At 45.3% G+C, this 25,040-nt stretch overlaps 1 protein-coding gene across 1 annotated transcript in view; it reads left to right on the forward strand.

Annotated features, from left to right (window-relative positions):
• Positions 1-14,326, forward strand: part of Apob (apolipoprotein B) — a 37,709-nt gene extending 23,383 nt beyond the window's left edge. Inside the window, exons 24-29 of the mRNA XM_003473159.3 lie at positions 221-366; positions 2,076-2,449; positions 2,909-10,468; positions 11,095-11,209; positions 11,313-11,499; positions 12,427-14,326. Coding sequence (XP_003473207.2) covers positions 221-366; positions 2,076-2,449; positions 2,909-10,468; positions 11,095-11,209; positions 11,313-11,499; positions 12,427-14,034 — 9,990 coding nt within the window. The 3' untranslated portion in view covers positions 14,035-14,326. The remainder of the gene's footprint in view (positions 1-220; positions 367-2,075; positions 2,450-2,908; positions 10,469-11,094; positions 11,210-11,312; positions 11,500-12,426) is intronic.
• Positions 14,327-25,040: the final 10,714 nt, after the last annotated feature.

A 25,040-nucleotide genomic window follows, 5' to 3' on the forward strand; every position in this document is an offset into this window, starting at 1 on the left:
CACTAGGGCTCTATATTATTTTTACAAAACATGGGATGAGCTCACTGACTGGCAATTTTCCGTAATTTATTTTTACCTTTTTATTTAGTTGCCTAATTTATTTTCACCCTGTCCTGCTTGACAACTGACCTGGTAAATCTAGAATGTCACCCAGTGTGAGCCATACTCTGAGGCTCATGCAGATCTAGTCCTTGCTCCAAAAATCTTCTGTCATTTTTAGACAACAAACACATGGCTCCAGGAAGCAGCCAATGGACTTCCTTATGCCCAGATTTTACAAGATCATCTCAGCAGCTTAAAAGAGCTGAACCTCGAAAAAATGTGGTTACCGTATTTCCACCTCCCTGACAACCTCTTCTTGAAAAGGTAAGAGGAAAAATGAGAGAGTTTTCCCAGGCCATGCAAATTCAGTGGAACATGTTACTGAACGTGATTTAGACTTTTGTTTTTAACTTAAATTTCTGAGAAATAATTTATGCATAAGGAGACAAATAACTGTGACATAAACTCTGTGATACTTTTTCATTATTAAACATAAGATCCAAATGTAAAAACCAACCCAATCAAGAGGAAGCTAAGAAAATAATTGAAATATTATTAGGTACATTTGTCCTAAAATATTTTATTCACTACAAGCCAGATTTGAGAACCATTTAGCTTTCTTCCACTACAAGTAAATGTCCTTTTTCTTCTGCATCAGGATATGCTCATACTTATTTGGCTATAAAGAATACCTAGAAGAATAGGAAGAGGAATTATTGACTACAGCCTACTGTTGAGTCATGGAAGGTCCAAACAATATTGAACATTGACAGACATTCAGTTTAATGATACCATTTAACCCTTCCAGGAGCATCCAATTCCAAACTGCTCAATCCGTTTTTATATTTCAAAAGCATATGTAATGCTTTGATTACTTTATGTCATAAAAACAAAAAATCAGAGCATGAGTTGAAAAAATTAGTCTTGTCTAAATGTATTGGTCTTTAGAATGTCTTCAAGATTAAAAGATAAGTGGCCCTCGTTACATAGCCCTTTCTGTAGACTATGACTAAACACCACAGTGTAATAGTTAAAGACATTGTGAAAGGGCTGAAATCTGCCCAGACACCTGGATAGACAGACACTACTGAAGAAAAATAGAAGTTGATAACTTCACAGGACAGGGGACTGTTTTCATTGTTGGTGTTTGGGACCCCAGAATCGGACAGCGTCTTAGTGGCTGGCCATTGATCATCTTCTTGCTGAATGTGAGAATCCTGGGTAGGTAACATTCAGCTCCTTTCTCAACAGTAATGCAGCAGTTTATTGGCTTAGAATAGTTGAACATTGTCATCCTACTTGATTTGTATGTTTTCATTATAGTCCATTGCTTGTGCATAATATTGAAAATGCTGCAAAGTGCTTTTAGATATTCTTTATCATTTGATCTCCAAAGCCGTTTCCACAAGGTCATCAGAAAGGGAACCGTAGTCTCTACTCTGCACATAACATCAGAGAGATTCACAGAACCTAATTCATTCAAATAATATTTCCCATTAGCAACATAAAGAGTATCACCCAAATTTACTGACTTACACTTGTGTTCTTTCTGCATATCAAGTTGTCCCAGTTCAGTTTAGAAAATTTATATGAAGTATCCACTCAGTATAAAATACTAGACCAACTGTGGTAAAAACATAGAAACTGGATAATGTGCAGTCCTTCCTCCTGGGAAAATACTACGCAGATACCAGCAAAGGAATGAATAGCTAATTACATGAGCAGAACTGGGACGTAGTCTTTGAGATGGGCATCAGGAACTACATCAAGAGAATGAGAGAAAATATCTGTACTTAGGTGGGCTGGTGATGATGGAAAGGGAGGGGCTCTGGGAAAGGTTTTGATGAATTTATTTAGAAAATAGTGGAAAACACAAAGGGGTCCACCAGGCAGCAGGAGCAGCACACTGCAGAACACAGTGTGGGTCTGGGGACAGAGCAAATGCAGTATTGCTTGGAAGATCAGAAGGTCAAGGGTTTTGATGATAGATTTGATGACTGACTAGAGAATATGGTCTTTGTTGTTCTTTTCAGTGATGGGCGAATCAAATATATCTTGAACAAGAACAGCATCAAGGTTGAAATTCCTTTGCCTTTTGGCGGCAAATCATCCAGAGATTTAAAGATGTTAGAGACCATTCGAACACCAGCCCTCAGCTTCAAATCCCTGGGATTTCAGCTACCATCTCAAGAGTTCCAGGTCCCCTCGTTCACCATTCCCGAAGTATATCAGCTGCGAGTGCCTCTACTAGGAGTCCTAGACCTCTCCACAAATGTGCACAGCAACTTGTACAATTTGTCCGCCTCCTACACTGGTGGCAACACCAGCAGAGATCACTTCCGCCTCCAAGCACGGTACCACATAAAGGCTGACTCTGTGGTCAACCTGCTGTCCTACAGCCTGCAAGGTGAGCCATGCACAGGTAAAGACTGAGCCAGGCTGATTCAGGACAAGCTCTCACGGCAGAGACGCCTCTGAGAGGGAAATGACTTAAGCTTTGTGACTTTCCTTGCTATCTGGAAATCTACGAATTCACTCCACCAATAGAAATATTTTACTAAGCCCAGAGTGTGTGTTAGATATTCTTCTAGACAATAGCAAAGAAAGTGGTTGTGTAAACCAGGAGTGATGATTCGGTGTGGGAGTGCAGTGATAGAGGCTCAGTGGAATTACTCAGTAGCCCTGTGCAGCTTCAGGAAGTTTTCCTAGAGGAATCCCTTTCCGCACCAAATTTACATTTGAATTATAGGCTGGAAGACGATTGTACAACTGACTCAGAGAAATGAGACTTTCTTAGTGACTTTTAGCATAGAAATTGTTCTGAAAATGGATTTAATTTGACCAGTGTCTTTTGTTTTTGTGTTAGGATCGGGAGAAACAACGTATGACCACAGGAATACCTTTACACTGTCATGTGATGGCTCCCTACGGCACCAATTGCTGGACTCAAATGTCAAGCTCAGTCATGTAGAAAAAATTGGAAACAACCCAGCCTCCAAAGGTGTACTCACATTTGATATATCTAGTACCTGGGGACCACAGATGTCTGCTTCGGTCCATTTGGATTCAAAAATGAAACAGCAGTTGTTTGTCAAAGATGTCAAGATTGACGGACAGCTCAGGGCCTCCTCATTCTATGCTGAGGGCACTTATGGCCTGACGTGTCAGAGGAACCCGACCACTGGCCAGCTAAGAGGGGAGTCCAACCTGAGATTTAACTCCTCCTACCTCCAGGGCACCAACCAGATGACAGGAGTGTATGAGGATGGCGCCCTGTCCCTCACATCCACCTCTAATCTCCAAGGTGGCACCCTTAAAAACACCGCTTCGCTGAAGTACGAAAACTACGAGCTGACCCTGAAATCTGACACCAGTGGCAACTATGAGAACTTGGCCACCTCTAACAAGGTGGACCTGACCTTCTCTAAGCAAAACGCATTGCTGCGTTCTGAGTATCAGGCTGATTACAAGTCACTAAAGTTCTTTTCCTTGCTGGCTGGATCCCTGAATTCCCAGGGCGTTGAACTGAACGCAGACATTCTGGGCACTGACAAAATTAATGCAGGTGCTCACAAGGCCACCCTAAGGATCACCCGTGATGGGATCTCTACCAGTGCAACAACCAACTTGAAATACAGCCCCCTGTTTTTGGAGAACGAACTGAATGCGGCACTCGGCCTCTCTGGGGCATCTATGAAGTTAGCAGCAAACGGCCGCTTCAGAGAACACAGCGCAAAATTCAGCGTGGATGGAAAAGCCGCCCTCACAGAGGTGTCCCTGGCAAGTGCCTATCAGGCCATGCTAATGGGTGTGGACAGCAAGAATGTCTTCAGCTTCAGACTCAGTGGAGAAGGACTGAAGGTCTCAAACGACCTGATGGGCTCCTATGGGGAAATGACCCTGGACCACGCCAACAGTCTGAGCATTGCAGGACTGTCGCTGGAGTTCTCTTCCAAACTTGACAACATCTATAGCGCTGACAAGTTTTACAAGCAGAATTTTAACTTTCAGCTTCAGCCCTTCTCTCTTGTAACTACTTTAAACAACGACCTGAAATACAGCGCTCTGGATCTGACCAGCAGTGGAAAGTTACGCCTAGAACCACTGAAGCTGAACGTGGGCGGTAACCTGAAAGCAGCCTACCAAAATAATGAAATAAAGCACATCTACACCATTTCCTACGCTGACTTATCAGCAAGCTACAAAGCAGATACTCTAGCTAGGATTCAGGGCGCGGAGTTTAGCCATCGGCTCAGCACGGGCATCGCCGGGTTGGCCGCCTCGGTTGACATCAGTACGAACTATCACTCGGACTCCCTGCGGTTCAACAGCGCTGTCCACTCTGCGCTGGCCCCGTTTACCGTGGCCATTGACGCACATGTGAATGGCAATGGGAAACTGGCCCTCTGGGGAGAACACACCGGGCAGCTGTATAGCAAGTTTCTGTTGAAAGCAGAACCTTTGGCTCTTACTTTCTCTCATGATTACAAAGGATCCACGAGTCACAATCTCTCGTCCGGGAAAAGCATCAGTGCGGCTCTTGATCACAGACTCAGTGCCCTGCTCACTCCGACCGAGCAGACCAGCACCTGGAAACTCAAGACCCAGCTGAACAACCATGAATACAGCCAAGACTTTGATGCTTACAACACCAAAGATAAAATCGGCGTGGAGCTCAGCGGGCGAGGCCTGGCTGACCTCACCGTGCTAGACTTCCCAATTAAAGTGCCACTTCTGCTCAGTGAGCCCATCAATGTCATAGATGCTTTACAGATGAAAGATGCCATCGAGCAGCCCCAAGAATTCACAGTTGTTGCTTTTGTGAAATATGATAAGAACCAAGATGTCCACACTATCAGCCTCCCATTCCTTAAAACACTGCCGGAATATTTGGAGAGAAATCGAATAATAATTATAACTACACTGGAAATCATACAGAGAGAACTGAAACGCATCGATATTGATCAGTTTGTGAAGAAATACGGTGCAGGCTTGAGCAAACTCCCACAGCAAGTTAGTGAGCATCTAAATGCACTCGACTGGGAGAGACAAATTGCCTGTGCCAAGAAGAAACTGACTGCTTTTGCAGAAAATTACAGAATCACAGAAAATGATCTACAAACTGCATTGAATACTGTCAAAATCAACCTTAATGAAAAACTCTCTCAGTTTCAGACATATGTGATGCAATTTGATCATTATATTATAAATAATTATGATCTACGTGATGTAAAAAGAGCTATTGCTAAGATTATTGATCAAATTACTAAACGTTTAAAAAGTCTTGATGAACGTTATCAGATCCGTGTAACTTTAGTAAGAACAATCCACAGTCTATATTTGTTTGTTGAAAATGTTGATTTTAACAAAATGGCAAGCAGTACAGCATCTTGGATTCAAAATGTAGATACTCAGTACCAAATCAGAGTCCAAATACAGGAAAAATTAGAGCAGATCAGAACACAGATTCAGAACCTAGATATCCAGGAGCTTGCTGCAAAGTTAAAACAGCAGGTTGAAGCTATTGACATCAGAAAACTTTTAAATCAACTCAGAGCTACAATTCCAGTTCAAAAAATAAATACTATTATTGAGCATGTCAAATACTTCGTTATAAATCTTATCAACGATTTTGAAGTAGTTGAGAAAATCAATGCCTTTAGAGCTGTAGCCCATGAGTTAATTAAGAAATATGACATAGACAGACAGATCCAAGTTTTAATAGATAAATCAGTACAGTTAGCCCACCAATATAAACTGAAGGACATGGTTCAGAAATTAAGCAATGCTCTACAACAAGTTGATATAAAAGATTGCTATGAGAAACTGCTTGTGTTTATTGATGATATTATCAGGGAGCTTAAAGAATTTTCTTTTAAAACAATCATTGAAGACGTAAACCATTTGCTTGATATATTGGTAAAGGAATTAAGGTCATTTGACTACCACCAGTTTGTAAATGAAACCAATGACACAATCCGTGAAGTGATTCAGCTAGCCAATAGTTATCTGGACCTACCACAGAAAGCTGAAGCACTGAAATTGTTTATAGAGGATGTCAAGGTCATGCTTTCTGCCTTTCTGGAAAAGCTGAAGGACACCAAAATAACCTTATTTGTTGATTGGTTACAGAATGCACTAAATTCTGCATATTTCCTTCCCATAAAAGCAAAATTCCAAGAGACTCTAGAAGACATGCGAGACCGAATTTACCAAATGGATATCCAGCACGAACTTGAGCGATACCTGTCTCTGGTAGGACAGGTCTACAACACGTTAGTCACCTACATCTCTGACTGGTGGGGTCTTACTGCTAAGAACCTCGCTGACCTTGCAGAGCAATATTCTATCCAAGCCTGGGCTGCAAATGTGACAGCTTTGGTGGAACAAGGGTTCACTGTCCCTAAAATCCAGACCTTTCTTGGGACCATGCCTGCCTTTGAAGTCAGTCTTCGTGCTCTTCAGCAAGCCACCTTCCAGACTCCAGACTTCGTAGTTCCCCTGACAGATCTGAAGATTCCATCAGTTCGGATAAACTTCAAAGAGCTGAAAGACATAAAAATCCCATCCAGGTTCTCCACGCCTCAATTCACTATCCTCAACACGTTCCACATCCCTTCCTTTACAATTGACTTGAAAGACATAAAAGTCAGGATTATCCGAACCATCGATCAGATGCTGAGCAGTGAGCTCCGGTGGCCGGTCCCCGAAGTATACCTAAGGGACCTGAAGGTGGAGAACATCCTTCCTGCCAGACTCATGCTACCAGATTTCAGTTTACCAGAAATCACAATCCCAGAGTTTGCAATCCCGAATCTCAACCTTTCAGAGTTTCGAGTTCCCGACCTTCACATCCCAGAATTCCAGCTTCCTCCCATCTCACACACTGCCAAGATCCCTGCTTTTGGCAAGCTCAATAGCATTTTGAAAATCCAGTTTCCCCTTTTCACCATAGATGCACAAGCTAATGTACACAATGTGACTATTTCAGAGCACCAAGCGGGAATTGAAGCTTTCATCGGTGCCAAAGGAGAGTCCAAATTCGAAATTTTCAATTTTGATTTTCAAGCAAATGCACAACTCTTGGAGCCTATGACCGATCCACTGCTTCTGAAGGAATCCATGAATTTCTCCAGCAAGTACCTAAGAATGGGGCATGGAAGTGAAATAGTATTTTCTACAAATGCCATTGAGGGAAAATCAGGCACCGTGGCAAGTTTTCATACCGAAAAAAACACACTGGAGCTTAAGAATGGCATGATAGTCAAGATAAAGGACCAGCTTACCCTGGATAGCCTCACGAAGTACTCCCACAAACTGAACATCCCCAAACTAGACTTCTCCAGCAAGGCCGAGCTGATTAATGATGTCAACACGCGCTTGGAGGCTGGACACGTAACGCTGACCTCTTCTGGAGCAGGGTCATGGAAATGGGCCTGTCCCAACTTCTCAGATGAGGGGACACACGAGTCACAAATCAGCTTTACCATGAAAGGACCCCTTGCCTCCCTTGAATTGGCCAATAAGATCAACAGCAAACACGTAAGAGTGACCCAGAACCTGGCTTATGAATCTGGCTTCCTGAACTTCTCTAAATTTGACATTACATCAGATGTGGAATCCCAGCATGTGGGCCATAGTGTTCTCAACGCTAAAGGCATCGCCCTACTTGATAAAGGGAAGGTAGAAATAACTGGAGACCACAATGCTCATTTAAATGGAAAAGTGATTGGAACTTTGAAAAACTCTCTTTTCGTTTCAGCCCAGCCATTTGAGATGACTGCGTCCGCCAATAATGAAGGAAATTTGAAAGTTAGCTTTCCCTTAAAGCTGACAGGGAAGATAGACTTTTTAAATAACTATGCACTACTTGTGAGTCCTGCTGCCCAGCAGGCAAACTGGCAGGCAAGTGCTAGGTTCAATCAGTATAAGTACAATCAAAACTTCTCTGCCCTTAACAATGAGAACAGCATTGAAGCTCATGTGTCCATCAATGGAGACGCCAACCTGGAATTCCTAAATGTTCCTTTAACAATCCCTGAAATGAATGTATCTTACATAGCACTCACAACTCCCTCACTGAAAGATTTCAACATCTGGGAAGCAACTGGCTTGAAAGAATTCCTGAAAACAACAAAGCAATCAGTTGATTTAAATGTAAAGATTCAGTATAAGAAAAACAAAGACAAGCACTCCATTGCAATTCCTTTGGGAAGGTTTTATAAGTTTATCAATGAGAATGTCAATTCCCTGGATAGCTATGTTGCGAATGTCAGAGATAATTCTTTGGATTTCCTTACTACAGCCTACAAGGCAGTGAAATTTAAATGGGATGAGGTTAGAGCTGAAAAATCCCGCAATGCTCCCCCCAGGACCTTTCAGTATCTTGGATACACCATTCCAGTCATCAGCATTGAGGTGTCTCCGTTCTCAGCAGAGATATGGCCCTTCAGCCATGTGATTCCCAAAGCAATCAACACATCTAGCTCCACTGTCCCTAGTTCTGATTTCTCTGTGCCTTCATACACGTTAGTTCTGCCATCCATCGAACTGCCAGAGCTTTATATCCCTAGGAATCTATTCAAACTTTCTCTCCCAGATCTCAAGGAGTTGAGTGATGTAAGCAGTCTTTTTATTCCAGCCATGGGCAACATGACCTATGATTTTTCCTTTAAATCGAGTGTCATCACCCTGAATACCAACGCTGGACTTTATAACCAGTCAGATATTGTGGCTCATTTCCTTTCTTCCTCTTCGTTTGTCATCGATGCACTACAGTACAAATTAGAGGGCACTTTACGTTTGACGAGGAAAAGAGGACTGAAGTTAGCCACGGCTCTGTCTCTGAGTAACAAATTTGTAGAAGGCAGTCATGACAGTACCATTAGCTTCACCAAGAAAAACATGGAAGCATCGCTAACCACAAGTGCAAAAGTCCACGTCCCAGTTCTGAGAATGAATTTCAAGCATGAGCTTAATGGAAATACCAAGTCAAAACCTGCTGCCTCTTCATCCATTGAACTAAAGTATGACTTCAATGCCCCAGAGATGTTCCCCACTGCAAAAGGGGCGATTGACCACAAGCTCAGCTTAGAAAGCCTCACTTCATACTTTTCCATTGAGTCCTCTACCAAAGCAGATATCAAAGGGCTGGTCCTCTCACGGGAGTATTCAGGAGCTCTCGCTAGTGAGGCCAGCACTTACCTGAATTCCAAGGCTACCCGGTCCTCTGTGAAGCTGCAAGGTTCTTCTAAAGTTGATGGTATCTGGAACGTGGAAGTAAAGGAAAATTTCGCTGGGGAAGCCACTCCCTTGCGGATATACACCATGTGGGAACACAGCATGAAAGACCGCTTACGGCCTCTCCTTTCCACACATGGAGAGCATACAAGCAAAGCTACCCTGGAACTGTTCCCGGGAGCAGTGTCAGCGCTTATTCAAGTCCGTGCACGCCAGCTCAGTTCCCTCTTTGACATTCCTCACGTTGGCCAGGAAGTGGTCCTGAACGCTAACACTGAGAACCAGAAGTTCGGCTGGAAGAGTGAGGTTCAGATTCACTCTGGGACTCTCAAGAACAGTCTACAGCTTTCTAATGACCAGAAAGAAGCACGCTTTGACATTGCGGGAACCTTAGAAGGACACCTACACTTCCTGAAATTTATCAACCTACCAGTGTATGACAAGAGTCTATGGGATCTCCTAAAACTGGATGTAACCACCAGCCCTAGAAAGAGACAGCATCTTCATGCAGCTACGGCTCTTGTGTACACCAAAAACCCCAAGGGCTTTCCTCTGTCTGCCCCTGTGCAAGAACTGACTGATAAATTCGTTATCCCAGGGCTGAAACTGAATGATCCGTACTCAGATCTCATCACACCCACATTCCAAGTACCATTTACGAATCTTCAGGTTCCATCGTTCAAGCTTGACTTCAGTGAAATAAAAATCTACAAGAAGTTAAGTTCATCACCATTTGCTGTCAGCCTACCAAAACTGCCCAAGGTAAAAGTCCCTCAAGTGAATGTCTTCACAAAATATTCTGAGCCAGGAAATTCCTCAGTGCCCTATTTTGAGATAACTGTGCCTGAAGTTCAGCTAACTGTGTCCCAGTTCACGCTTCCAAAGAGTCTTCGGATTGCCGGTGCTGTTCTGGATCTCAATAAGGTAGCCAGCACGATTGGGGACTTTGAGTTGCCCACCATCACCGTGCCCGAGCAGACAATTGAGATTCCTTCCATCAAGTTCTCTGTACCTGCCGGAGTTTTCCTTCCTCTCTTTGGAGCCCTGACTGCACGTTTTGGGGTGGCTTCTCCCCTTTATAATGCCACCTGGAATGTTGGGTTGAAAAACAATGCGGATCATGTTGAAACCTTCCTGGATTCCACATGCAGCTCAACTTTACAGTTCCTGGAGTATGACCTAAACGGTAAGGAAAGTTCCGATTTCTCTCCCAGCTACTCTATGTTTGCAGCATGAGTTGTGATGAAATAATTACTTACTTAGTGATGGCTAGCGATGCAATTACTCTCTGTAACAAAATTTAAAAGAAAATAGGACATACATATGCAGAAACCAAATCATAGAAAATCCTCTGATGTTTAAGAAGAATAGTTCAAAGAGATTTTGCTATAATGATTTTAGCACTAATAATGTCTTCTCTTTATTAAACAAAATGTGGCCTGTACTTATAGTCACAGCTCTTTGGGTTGCTATGGTCTCAGGGTCACTTGAGTCCAGGAGTTTGAGGCCAATGTAATATCACAGAGAGACTCTATCTCAAAAAGAAAAATAATTAAATAAAAATAAAAGACAATGGCAATTATAGTAGTGGGGTATACCTGGGTGGTAAAACCCTTGCTTAGCATGGGTGAGGCCCTGAGTTCAACCCCAGCACCACTAAAATGAACAAATAAAATTAAAAACTATGCCCACATGGCATGCTTTAAACATGTAAGATGTCTGATTAAGGTATGATATTCCTAGCTTTCATAATGAAAATGTCTGTGTCTCGGAATTATTCACTTAATGAAACATCAAATCCCTTCTATACAGTTGTGGGAACGTACAAAATTGATGATGCCATGTTGAGCTACAAGATCAAAGGGACGCTGGACCACAGTGACCTCAGTGCAGAATACGAAGAAGATGGCAAATACAAAGGACTGGAGTAAGGACATTTCCTTGCAACTCTGTCTCTCTTCAGAGCGCGTTGCGATGCCCACCGTCTCTGTACCCCTCTCCTTGTGACTCACGCGCCTTTCTGCTCTCAGGGACTGGGAAGGGGAGGCGAGCCTGGACTTCAGAAGCCCTGCCTTCACCGAGCTCCACTTACGCTACCAAGAAGACAGGAATAGCATGTCCTCCTCGGCAGCCTCTCCGGCCATAGGCACTGTGGGCTTGGACTTGGAAACAGAAGGTGACCGCAGCTTCAAGTGCAACCTCTACTTCCAGCCTCAGGTGAGTCCTGGGGATGAACACACCCGAGAGCAAATCCGAGCAGTTACCTTCAACTCCAGACAAGTCTTTTAGGGCAACCTCCAGCTAGGTGACGGGTGATGGCAGACTTCTCCAGGAAGTACCTGACGCTCGCTAAGTTTCATCACACCCAGGACACATCTTAACACCCCCTCCCGATTCCCCCTCCTAATGCATGGAAAACTCTGCCTTATGAGGAGTACACTGCTTTTCAAAACATTTTTTTTTTTTTGTCTTTTTCCTTTTTTTATCGGTACCGGGGACCGAACCCATGACTTCCTGCTTGCAAGGCAAGCGCTTATGCCATTGAGCTAAATCTCAAAACATATTTTTTGAGTTTCACAGTTCTTTTGCCTAATAGAATTATTGAAGGATGCACATCAAATTCCTCTCATGTCATTTGTAAGCTCTGCCAGGGCCACATGGAAGATGCTACTGCCAAAAGGGAGACGGACTCTGTTACTAACGGTTTGTCATGGACTTGGACAGTGACACTGAAACCGGTGGGCCAGAGGCCTGCTGGCTGGGCCCTGGAGGACTTTCTCATTTCCACACGACTTCCTTCCTACTGATTGTCCTTGTCCTCCCTTCTCGGCTCCCTCCTCTTCCAAACTGCAGCCCCAGGAAGGCCTCTATGTTAAGTGTTGCTGTCAAACGCCCAGTGTGTTTTTAATTCTTTCTAGTGCGTATGATAAAGAGAAATTAACAGGAGTGAGGTTGTTTAACCATAAAACAAACACATGAGTTGACATATAGGAGATAAATCCCCTTCAGATTATGAAAGATCTTTTCATCTTTATTTTAATGGCTAATGAAGTTTTACTGTAGTGTATGACATAATCAGAGTAATTGAAAACATATTCCTCTCATCTGGCTTTTTTGTTTTTATTTTTGTTTTTCTGGTTTTAGTCCTCTTCAGACAAAAAACTCACCATACTCAAAATGGACTGGAAGTACCAGGAATCTGGTGACAAAACCCAGATGAGATTTAACTGGGAAGAAGAAGCGGCTTCCAGATTGCTGAGCTCTCTAAAGGACAATGTCCCGAAGGCCACAGGAGCCTTGTATGACTATGCTGACAAATACCACCAGGAGTACACGGGACTCAACCTGAAAGACGCTTCTGCAAAGCTGAAGAGAAGTGTGCGGGAGAGTGCGGAAGGAGCCTTCCGAACAGCCCGGAGGCAGCTCGAGGAGCTGGAGGCAGAGGTCCAGACTGCAGCCAGCAGCACTACGGGAGCCTACCAGGAGTGGAAGAAAAATGCCCAGGATCTGTACCAAGACCTGCTAGCTGAGGAGGGACAAAACAACTCCCAGAGACTCAAAGATGAGGTGTTTGACAGTTTGATACAAGTTACCCACAAGTACCACAAGGCAGCCAAGCACCTGATCCACTCATTCATTGATTTCCTGAAGCTCACCAGAATCCAGCTTCCGGGGATGAATGGAACATACACTAGGGATGAACTCTGCACAATAGTCATGAGGGAAATAGGGAAAATACTGTCTCAGGTATATTCAAATCTCCAAAATGGGTTAGAGAAGCTGCTTTCCTATACCCAAGACCTAGTGGAGAAATCAGAAGTAATCAGAGACCTACAGATTGAACTTCCTTATGATGCAGGGCGCTACAAACTAACAGAAGTGATTCTGAACTGTAGGAAACTGTTGGAATATTTATCACAAGAAGTTCAAAAGGCATTAATTGACCTCCAGTCTATCAAATTTTCAGAGAAACTAAGTGACCTCCAAAGCTTTTTACAAATCGTTTTCCAAGAGATAGAAGCAGAAATTAAATCCTTAAAGGAAACCAGACTTAGTCACCTCACTAATACTGTAAGGGAAGTCATCAATACATACATCCCATTTACATATGGTGTGCTTAAAGAGGGCCTATCCCTTCACATCAATGAGCTTGTTGAATTCTATCTTCAGACTACTTCCCAGGGATTGCTGCAGATCCATCACTATGTAAAGGCGCTTCGTGAAGAGTATTTTGACCCAAGCATCATCGGCTGGACAGTAAAATACTATGAACTTGAAGAAAAGATAGTTGACCTGATCAAGCACCTAGCAGCTTCCCTCAAAGACCTCCATTCCATGTACACAGCCCATGCTACCAAGTTTGCCTCCCAGCTCTCAACCCAGGTTGAGCGATTTGTCCAAGAGTATCTTAGCATCTTTGTGGATGCAGACGGAAAGGGGAGGGTGAAGATTGCAGAGCTTTCTAACACTACTCAGGAAGGAATTCAAACCTTGACCACTGCAATGAAGGAGATTGTTTCTGATTACCAGAAGCAGTTCACATCTAAACTGCAGGAGCTTTCAGACCAATTCTCTGATTACCATGAAAAAGTCATTGCCTTGTTCCAAGGACTGATTGACCTATCCATTGAAAATTACCACATGTTGCTAAGATACATCACCGAGGTACTGGCAAAGCTACAAGCAGCCACAGCCAAGGGTGGGAGCCCCTCCATCCAGCTGACTTCAGGAGAACTTATCATTACTATCTAATCTTTCAAAGCAGTCCTCACTTATGGGTGTATGACAATTAAACTTTCGCACATAATGAGTGGGAAACTCAAACTATTGATAAAACACAGGTTGCACCAGCCTGCAAAGGCACCTGACTAAAGGCAGAACGCACATGAACTGGACCTGTGCTGAGGCTGGCGTGGGGGCTCTAAGCTCTCTGAACTTGGGGTGGCATTTTTTTTTCAAGTTAAATAAAATCAGGATCTGACTTATTTTGCTAAACCCGGGATGGGGAAGGGGCAAATAAATGGATTCTGTATTCTGTATCATACCACTCGATGTGGCTCATCTGTATTATAAGATCACACAGTTGAGGTATCAATTCAATTATCCTGGCATTTCAACGCCTCTAGTAGAACCCATATCATGACTTATGTGATAGAAAAGAGAAAGAGAACATTATGAAGAGAGTCTTTTATCACCTAGAGAAAAGAGGCAGTTGATCTCAGGAACTGTATTTGCTAAGTGAGAAGGAAAAGGTACTCCCGAAGATTTTTACATAACTTGATCATGAGGAGCATCTCATTAACCTTCAGGTGCCACACAGGCTTCCCTACCCACTTGCCTGCCTCTGTTAGGCTTTGAGACAGGTAAATCAACAGCCTCTTTATTTCACCCAGCATGCCACAGTGTGAAGGGGTGGCCGAACCTGGCCTCGTGGGCCTCATGGCAACAGGGACCCGGAAGTCTCCTTGTACTCAGCCAGGAGCCACCAGAGGCAAAGGAGTATGGTTTAGAGAGGAGGGATGGGGAAGAAAATTCCCAGCATTTCTGTGATTAAGAATTTTTTTATTTTCCTCAATGCAATATCTAAACATCCCAAATGTAATCAGAAGTCAAAGATTTCTTTTTCTGCTCCATGCACCCACTACAAATTCTGATTTTAAACCTTAGAAATCTTGGTTAGAACTCTAACCTGAGCCCTTGTGAAAGCTTCAAAGCATTCACACAACACAACGTTCACTAACAAAACTGGAGAAAGTAGCTATGACACAGAACACTGCTTTCGGTGGCATCAGACACCAAAGGAAAAGTGTGATGTAGCCTGTGGAGAATAACAAATTAGAGGTTACTGGCCACTGTGTCCTACATAAAGTCTCTTTTGGAAAAGACCCATTTTTATCTAACTTCCCCCTTTTCCCATTAAGCCTTTATAGCCTCTTGATGAAATTCACTGTTAAAATGCACAAGCCTATCGGAACCTTAGCAGGGTTCTCTTCTCTGGAATTAACAAGCCAGAAAGAAACTAAGGAAGTCAAATACATAGTAGTATGTGAATCTGATATTCAAAGACATTCTGTTTGATAGATGGATGAATAAATGGATGGATGGATGGATGGATGGATAAGTATGTAAAGAAGGGGTCAGTTTTGAGGATGAGATTAAAGGAGAACTGAATACAGAGCACAGCGTGATACATTAGTTGTTCTAAATTTAGTTCTGTTGTAAACTAAATTTAGTTTAGTTGTTCTAAGATTAGTTTCCATGATAATCTGAGAGCAACAAGAATTTATGGAGTTTTCAACAGAAAAGAGGTGGGGAACTATAGCTAGACTAGGAGGGCAAAAGAAGTCTACAGTCCCTGTACTCCTGGGATGATATTAGGGAAAAGTAAACATGAATTCAAAGTGATCGGGCCGCACAGAACCACTTAGCAGACTCGCTGGAAATGCCCCTCACTCAAAGCTCTCAGAGTATCTTTACCATCTTGAAGAAGTCTGGAAGAGGAAAGGGTCCTTGGAGGGCTTAGATTTTCCTTCCATCCTTCTTTGGTCTTCTTCTGAGTATGAGGATCCTCTTGGGGTTCAAACAATGGCTTCATAGTTTGGGTGAATTGTTTACCCTCTTGAGCCTTGCTTACCTTATGTATCTACCCTGCCTGTCTTATAGGACTGCATGAACGTCAATTTGAAACAATATATGGGGGGAAATCTCATAACATTTAATATCATGTAGAAAGAAAATGTCATTATTAGATTTTTTTAATTATTAGATAATTTTTAAAGTACTTATTAAATGGAGAGAGAATGGAGGTGTGAACACCTTTCCATTTTGCTGAGTACTGTGCGAATGATCTCCAGAGGTGACGAACATCAGTAAGATGCTCTTGCCTTGAGGTCTCACTCAGTCTTTCTCAGCAATCTGGCTACCTTCACCAGGTATTTGCCATCCTTCCATGTCTCATTGGAGCTGGTGTGAGTTGTCTTATGATAACTATTGAATAGAAGAGAAAATTGTTATGGAAAAACTTGAGAAGGATCTTCATGATACATACACTTTAATAAGCAGATGCAGGAGAAAGGGCAGCTGCAAATCAGGACACTCACGAGTAGCCATCCATGGGTTTCAGGAACGCTCGGGTGGTCAGTGCACTTTGGCCAGGGTACAGGAAAAGGAGAAGGGAGACACTGGAAAGGGCAGCATGGCAGTATTGCAGGCTTCAGTGTTGAAGGGAATCCCTGAAGAAGGGTATGCAGTGAGAGGTTTGGGGGAAGAGACTGATATCAGGTGCTGCTGCAGACCACAAATGTTCCTAAGTGGCTTTCTATATTTATCTGTGAGTCTGTCCTAGGACTCGGCCCCTTGCCTGGTGATGGCAGCTGATTCATAGTAAGTGAACCTGTATGACTCGCTGGTCCTGGCTGAGACCTGTAGTGGCCTGAGAGGCCAGAGATACATGAAAGGACAAGATGAGGCCACAGCTGTGGACACCAGGCTGCAATCCCAATTAAGTAGATAGAGACTGCAAATGCAGGAATCTCACTCTTGCCTTCTCGCTCCTACAATAAATGCCATCCTGGAGATAAGACAGTTCTCCTAAATTGGCAGTTTACTACTTGGAGAAGTCTTTGAAGTGACCCCCAAGGTCATATTCAGTTCCTGTGCTTTCCTCAGTGTCCCTTCTATATTTGAAAATCTAATAAATATGGGCCACCCAGATAAGCTCTTTGTCTCAGCCTCCAGAGTCTTGAACTCAGCTACTGGAGCCCTAAAATCATACCACTTGTCTCATTTGTTTAAATCCTTCACCACACACTCATTGAGGGATTGTTGGAGACCACTAGGAGGCAGCTGAAGGTATCTCACTCCTGCAGTCACTCCTACCACAAATGCCATCTTGGAGATAAGACAGTCTCCTAAATTGACATGATTTACTACCTGGAGAAGTCTTTGAAGTGACTCCCAAGGTCCGACTCATTTCCCACATTTTCCTCAGTTTCCCCACCCTTTGTTTTGGACCTAATAAATATGGTGGTCCAGAGAAGTCTTTGTCTTAGCCCTCAGAGTCTTGAACTCAGCTAAAGAGTTTTGTTATGGATTAAGAACTAGTGGTCAACTTAATGCCAGCTGGATTACATCAGCATGGCATTGATCGGAGATACTCCGCCTGAGGAAAGTTGCCAGGATAAATAGGTGGAGAAGAAGGGAGGTGTTGAGGGTTGAGGTGTTAAGGAGGCATTGTGGGTTCTCCTACAAGTGCTGTTTGAGCTATTGGTTCTCCTAGAGGAGCTCTGGTCCTCACATCAAGCATTGCTTCCTGTTTCTGGAGGGGAAGATTTGTGCCTCTTGGTCTCCAGGATGAATGCATCACACTGCTTCCTGGCATGTACCCAACTGTGCTTGTCATCGGAGGAGCTCGGGGCCTCTGTCGCTGAGGATGGCTGTGGTACCTTTCAGGTTAGCCCTGATCTTTGTTGTGAGTGTGACTTTTCAGCTCCAGTGTAGAACCCTCATCCAACTAGCATAGCTCCTTCATCCTGCTGTCATGGACTTTCTGGCTTCCACTGCTGACCCTTGGGCCTTCCCGGCACAGATCCATAAAAAAGACTGGTGTGAGTCCTTCTTGTGGGCTCTGGACCTCCAGATGGACTCATGGGAGTCACTGTCCTGAGCTCTGGGTTTTATCTGGACTCGTGGGACATTGCTATGGGGTTTAGGCTCTTGACTAAATAATCTGTCTTTGGTGTTGCAGATAGATTTTCTGCATTTCCCTGTGTTAACTCCTGGTGACCATTATAAAAATAATATTATAAACTCCATGTCTTGATCCTAATTGTTCTCTGAGTACAACCCCTGACTACAACAGGTTTTGACCCTCCTGGAGCCCTAAAATCATACCACTTGTCTCATTTTATTTAAGCCTTTGCCATACACTCGTTTGGGAGATTAGGGATCTAGGTCAGGCCCCTGATAAGGGATCTAGGTCAGGCCCCTGATAAGGTGCAACTTAGAGACCTTCCAACATACACATAAAGAGTTGTGGTGGATGGGAGTCCAAGAACAAGAAAGACCCATCAGTGACTTGATGAGCCCCTCAGTCCAGTTAGAACTGGTGGAAATGAAAGAGGAGGATAAACATAGCACCATGAGGCCAAGATGATAGGATCAGGTGGCTGATTACTGAGAACACAAAAGATGAGTACAACAACTGTTAGAGATGGAGCTATGTCAAAGTCGCTGGAGGTAGGCATTGGAAGAGTTGTGGGAGAGACAGAAAAGGGAAGAATACGTATTTTAGTCTGTTTTCTCCTGATATAGCAGAATACCACAGAGAGAATAGTTTGTAAAGAAAAAGCATTTGTTTTTCACAGTCACAGAGGCCAAGAAGTCCAAAAGCACAACTCTCATTTCTAGTGAGGGTTTTTCTGCTGTGTCCATAACAGCAGGACAAACAAGCTTGAGATGGGAAAGGAGGCGAGGTGGAACTCGTTCCTTTAATAACCCATTTCCTTGATGAAAACCTTAGCCCATTCATAAGATCCGCTTAAGACTTCAACTCCTACTACTGCCTTGAGGTCTAACTTCCCAAGTCGTGAATTTTGAGAGCACACTCAAGTTATAGCAGAGAGTAAAGCAAATCTCACAGTTGTGACATTTTGAACCTGTGTAACCTAGAGAATTATGGAACAAAAATAGAGTCATGAATATGTTAAGAGTGTAATTATTAATGTAAGGTATGGACTCAGACTTTCAGAGCTGGGGCAGGCCTGTGTGCTCGTGTGATAAGTTTCAGTTTGCAGTGGTGTGCCCAGGTAGAAAACGTTCCAGCAGGAAAACTGATGATATAGGCTAGAGAAACAATATCCAGAGCAAATGACAATTTCAACCAATTAGTATATCAGTTTCATAGATCTTCAGAAATGGAATTAGAAAACTAAGAGCTCTCCTGCTGTACCATTTATTGGTCTGTTGTTCTGAGATCAACATTTAAATCTCCTAAAAATGTGCCATGAGGTGATGTGGGAAAGTCCTGCCAAAAACGTGAGTGGATATTCTTCCTATACCACAAGTATTCAAGTTTTAAACTGAAGAAGAAATCAAATAACGAAGCCCACCCCAAGTCCCTGGCACTTCAGAAGTAAGATCTAACTGTGTGCTCTGGCTTGGCCCTCAGGTCCCACATAGACTGTGGCACTGTCCCCAGGATACCTCGGGATGAATGGGCCCGTTTGGACAGGGTGTGACCAGGTGTCTTTGGAGGACTCTCCACTTTCCTTCGGCTTTCGACATGAAGACTAATCAATAGAAGCATCATCTCTTCCTCTTTTCCGATAAGAAAAAATCCCTCCAACTTCCCATGCTAGGGCCCCTCTCTAATTTATGGCCAAGGCCTCATTCAGTCAAAAAAGGGGCCCAAATGGCCCTCAAGTGGTGCCAAAGGGGACAAACAGATGTTCCCTCTAAAAGTGTCTAATAACCAGAGATAAATGGGTAGACACAGACCCCTACCTCTTAGCTCATCTCCCCAAGCACTGTTTCACATTCCGAGGTCAGCTCCAGCTCCCTTCTGAGGGCTCCAGTTGTTGGTGGGATGGTTGGGTGGTCACCAGCCAATAACATTCCAGGACCTCATAAAAGCTGGTGGAGCAGGTACACATGTTTGCTCAAGGAAAGCTCTGCTTTTCTTTTCCTACAAGCTGGCTTCTTTCTTCCCTTCTTTCTTCCTTTCTCTCACCTTCTCCTGCTTCACAGGTCCAGCAGGCTATGCCCAGCTGACTGTTTCTGCTTGACAGGTACAGTAGACTCTAGGGCACAGTCCTCTATGTGAGGCAAAGCCATGGTGCTTGCTGAGATGCCCCAACTCCTCCTCCCACCAAAGGGATCCCCTCTCTTTCTGCACAAACCAAAGGCTCCACCATGGAGTCTCTGAGGTCTGAAAAAAACCCAGGGGAAACCTGGCCCCCTTAGGGCTCTCTATGTGACTGGAGAGACCTCTGCTTAGGAGTCAGGAGACCTACATTCTGGTCCCTGTGGTGCTGATGCATTGGCCTCTGTGACCTTGACTAGATAACTGTCCCACCGTAAGTCTCACCTTTATGGCGTTCACAATATGACAGTTTGAAAACTGAATGTGACCACTCTTTAAGCAGGTGCCTGCTTCAAGCAAATCCAATACACAGAGAGATGGAGCCCACAATCAGCCGGGGCTAAGGGCCGAGTCTGCCCACATTCTCCAGCCTCCCGACTCTTCTTCCTCCTCCATATCTTACAAAACCCACTGGGCCTTGAGGTTCTCTGGACATCTCCAACCCACGGCTGGCCCTGCGAGCCAGCTGTTTCTGTCTCTCTCCTCACCCCTCCCTCAACCTACCTGGGTTCCCAGGCCCCACCCACCCCACCCAGCGCAGGAAGAGCTCTTTTATGCAGCTTGTGTCTGGGGAGAAGCAGAGATTCACACACTATAGGCCACAGGCCCGTTGCACTGGTTTTGTTTTTGTTGTTTGTTTGTTTGTTTGTTTGTTTGTTTAAGCAAATACTCCTCCAATTAGGAGACCTCTCTGTGTATTGGATTTTAGGCCGACAGCTTCCAACAGCAGCCAGCATTAATTTTTTCCCTCCTTTTATAAATCAAATAGGGCAATGACTCAAGCTACATGTTTGTAAAAGAATCGGTTTAACAAAAAAATTCAAGCAATTTTCACGGAGCAAGTTGGAAGAAAAAAGAGAGGTCCACGCATACTTGCTTTTCCCCAGAAGAAGAGCTCTTTGCACAGAGGAAAGTGAGTGAAATCTGTAGCTCTCTGCAAGGAGAGGGACCCTGCGGATCCAGTCCACGGGAAGACGTTCTCTTTCCTCCCCTCCCTCCTGTCCTCTCCCTCTCCTTCCCTTCCTTCCTTTCCCTGCCCTCGCCTCCTCTCTCTGTGTCTTTCTCTCTCTCCTACTCTCCTCACCCCTCCCTGCATAAAGAAAGAACTCATACAAAAACTGTCACTTACACTATCATATTACCTCTCAGCCAATCCCAGCCCTGCTTAACTTTACACACTCACCAGTTCCTGAAAATTTCTGGTATTCACCTGAAGAAATCGAAGAATCTTTCAAACTTACAACATAAGAGAAATACCTTTGGAAGGCAAAGTTTCCTCTCACTGTGGACATTCTGCCTATGATGAATCTTCCTCGCAGATTGCATTTTTATGGAATTTTCTGAAATTGGTTTGATACCAATCCAGGTCTACTGAAGCCATTGGTGGGCCATGGATACACCCAGTGTCTAGAGGGATTGGAGTCTGCTGTAAAGAAATACTTCTAGGTCAGAAAATAATCGGTCAAGAGAGCCAATGAAGGTACCTTGCCTGTGTGTGGGGGGCGTGTTTCTCACACAGGCCATGGACCAACACAGGACAGGGACAGGTCCCTGTTGGTGAAGGGGGCACATTTCCCTGGGGAGTCAGTTCCTGTGCCCCCAGATTTTCATCACTGTGACACTAATCTGAGGAAGCCAATTTAAAGGAGGAAAGGTGGATTTGGGCTCATGGTTTCAGAGCCCTTCCTTAGTCCATGGCTGCTTGGGGTTATGTTGCCTCTGGGCCCATGGCAAGGCAAAAGGAAGCAGCCCAGGAGCAGAGAGGGAGACTGAAAGGTGTTCGCCCCAGCTGGGATGCTGCAGCTGGTAAAGCCTTGGAGGCGAAACCAAGGGGCTCTGTCTTGAGGTCAGCTTGTCCTGCCCCTAGGCAATTTACCTGTGGCGCCAAATGAATACCAATCGGCTTAATGCCCCTTAAGCACCACCCCAAACCTAAGCTACATGTATGCCCCCATACCACGTGTCTGGGAGAGAGAATGCCAGACCCCGGAGGGTCAGGGGGTCTCTCTCCCATGTTCTTAAAATAAAGGTCTCTTTTATTTCATATTTCTTATCTTTTCAGGCATGCCAAAATCCTATCAGATGGTTCCCTTCTGCGCCAAAAAATTCTATCAGAGACAAAGAGGAAGCGGCAGAGGATGGGGGACACTGTTAAAAAAAATAACACACCCCCAATAACCTGCTTCTCCCACAGGGCCTCATTTCCTGATAGCCCAATCAGCCAGAGATGCATCCATGATGACTCCACTGAGCAGGTCTGCACCCCATGCTCCAGCCCCCCGAGGGCCCAGCTCTGATCGTAGCTGTCCTGGGGACCAAGCCCTCAACACAGGAGGCCCTGGGGAGCAGCTCGCACCTGAACCACAACCTTTCAGACCCAGACTCTTCCCTCACCCCCCAGGGGGCTCCTCTCCCTGCCTGACACACGCCAGGCCTGCTGCTCACTTGGGATTCACTCACTGTAATCGCCCTCCCTGAGTCCCACCTGTTTCAGAACCTTCCAGAACTTTCCACCCCTCTCCGATGCTCCCTCTACGATGACACTGAATGTGACACCTCAGCAGGATAGGACTGGTTCCCTGGGTCTACAGGTGTCAACAAGGGACCCAGCCCACCTTCCTCTGCTTGAGGAAGATTGGTTGTTTCCCCTCCCCAGGACAGCTGCATGGTGCACTGCAGCTCGGGGGCTACCCCTGTTTGAGCCAGCTGCAACTTCGTGGACAAGCAAACCCAGGCGGTGCCCCCTTCAGTGTGGTGGAAAGTGAAGGTGGGGCAGTGAAGAGCCTGCACCTAGGTCTGAGGTTCTGGGTGCTAGTCCCAGCTGTTCCTCCGAGGTACCTGCCACACCATCTTCCTGACCTGCCACGTCTTCGCCTGTAAACTGTCTCACAGGAGCACTGAGTGCACTGGCCAGCGTTGCACACCCAGTATTGCTCACACTGCCTGGCACACGGAAGGCGCTAAGGAAAGGCCTGGATAATCATGAATCCTGGTCAGGGGCCCACGCTTTCCCTAGCCAGGTCACAGCCCTGCACTGCACTCGGCCTCTAGGACATCCTGCCCGCCATTTGTCCAGCACAGGGCAGCCCTAGACATCCCCTTGCTCCTTGCGGAAATTATCCCTTGCTGGACAGAACACACACTCCATCAGCTTTATTTTTGCAATGGCTTGCTTGAGCAGGGCATTCTGTTCTTGGAATTTCTTGTTAAAATATTTCATTTAATTAAGTTTTTACAACCAGCTCTGCTCTGTGTCTGTCAGAAGGTAGAAGCCAGTGCAGTCCTACGCCCAGCTCTCTGGGAGGCCAGGTCACCAAAACTCTGGTAGGCCCGAGCTCAGGCCTTGAGGCTGCAACTGAGGTGCCTAGCCTTTGCATGCACCCCATGAGGCTTGGTTTGTCCCTTCCATAGCTCCCCCTGCAGACCAGGGGCCACCAGAAATGTGGTTGGAGTATTCTCTGGGAGTGTCTTTCTCAGCCTGGGAACCACGCTGCCTCTGAGACCCACACCCCATCCACACCAAGTGTGCTGCGGGCAGTCACAGGTATCGCGCCCCCGGCCTCCTCTGAGGCTCCAATCCAGCAGCCTGTTTTCAGCCTTGCTCTAGTCCTGCTCCCCTTGGGGCCGCCCAAAGTCCTATGGCCAGAACAGCCGCTGTCCTCCGTCCACCCTCTGTGTATGGAGCGTCCCTCCCTGCTGGCCTTGGGGCTCCTCCTCTATGCTTCCTCCAAACCAGCTTATGCCTGGCCCACAGCGGGGCTCCCTGTTGTCCTCCACAAACCCCAGTTCAGGGCCTTGCTGAGAAGGCCTCCAGGGCTGCTGCACTCAACCTGTCCTTGGAATTTGTAGTCAGGGATGTGACTGTGCGTGCCATTTCTCCACGATCCTTTTACCAGATGTGGACTGTGGTGCCTGACAGGTGAGCAGAAGATCCTTTACAATGAGGAGGGAGACAGACCCGGGGGGCGGGGGGCCTTGCAGGTGGCCTGTGGGGTGTGGTCCACACTCGAGGCTCAGCCCGGAGCCCTGATATTCTTTTTGCACAACAAACCAAATCAGCTTCCATGTTTGTCTCCCAGCCCTGTTTCCCAGGTGGATAAACAGTAGGGTTGGGGGCTCCTGCACCTGTCGCAGATCTCCACCAGGCCGAGCTGTCACAGGGTGGCACTGGAGGCTGAGATTGCCTTTCCGGGCTCCTTCCTCCCGGCAGGTGGTCTGGTGACCCCATGCCATACCTGGCCTGAGGGAGCCACCGTGCCCCTGGATCATTTCAGGCTCCTTGTGGCGTTGCTAAGAGGCTGGCTGCCACCTGTCAGGAATCCGAGGCCAGGGATATAGCAGAACGCACTGTTTTCCCACACTCGTATTTTAAAAGGTTACAGACCATGTGTGCATAATAGGCAGAACATTAGGTCACTTGTCTCACTTAGAACAATAATCCGTTTTGCTAGGGGTCAGATTGACACAAAGAATCTGTCCAGACCAGGTCTCGTGATGGGACTTAGCCCTCCCCTCAAACTAATGAAATTTTCAACTTGTGGGTACTTGAGTTAATAAAGTGTGCCACACATCTGCTCAGACCGCTGGCAGAAGAAAGCCCTGGGGTTCAATTTTGAGATCACTGACATAATGTGTGAGTGGTTCCCCGCTGGCGCCCAGTGGGACACCGAATTAAGGAAAGCCGCACAATGAATGTGTGAGAAAAAACATTAGTGTATAAACACAGAGGCCGAGCACCCCCGAGGGCAGGGCCAGCCAAGGGAACCCGTGGATTTGCGGAGGGAGGATTGGGGGGCTACTGCTGGGCTTTCACACCAGTGGCCTACAGGTAATGAATTATTTTAAAAGGAAATTGGCACCAATGTGATCTTAGGTCCAAAAGATGAAAAAAGTTTAA

This window comes from Cavia porcellus, unplaced genomic scaffold (genome assembly GCF_034190915.1).
Source record: "Cavia porcellus strain 051 isolate PalLab524CR breed Dunkin Hartley unplaced genomic scaffold, mCavPor4.1 scaffold_1, whole genome shotgun sequence".
Classification (NCBI taxonomy): domain Eukaryota; kingdom Metazoa; phylum Chordata; class Mammalia; order Rodentia; family Caviidae; genus Cavia; species Cavia porcellus.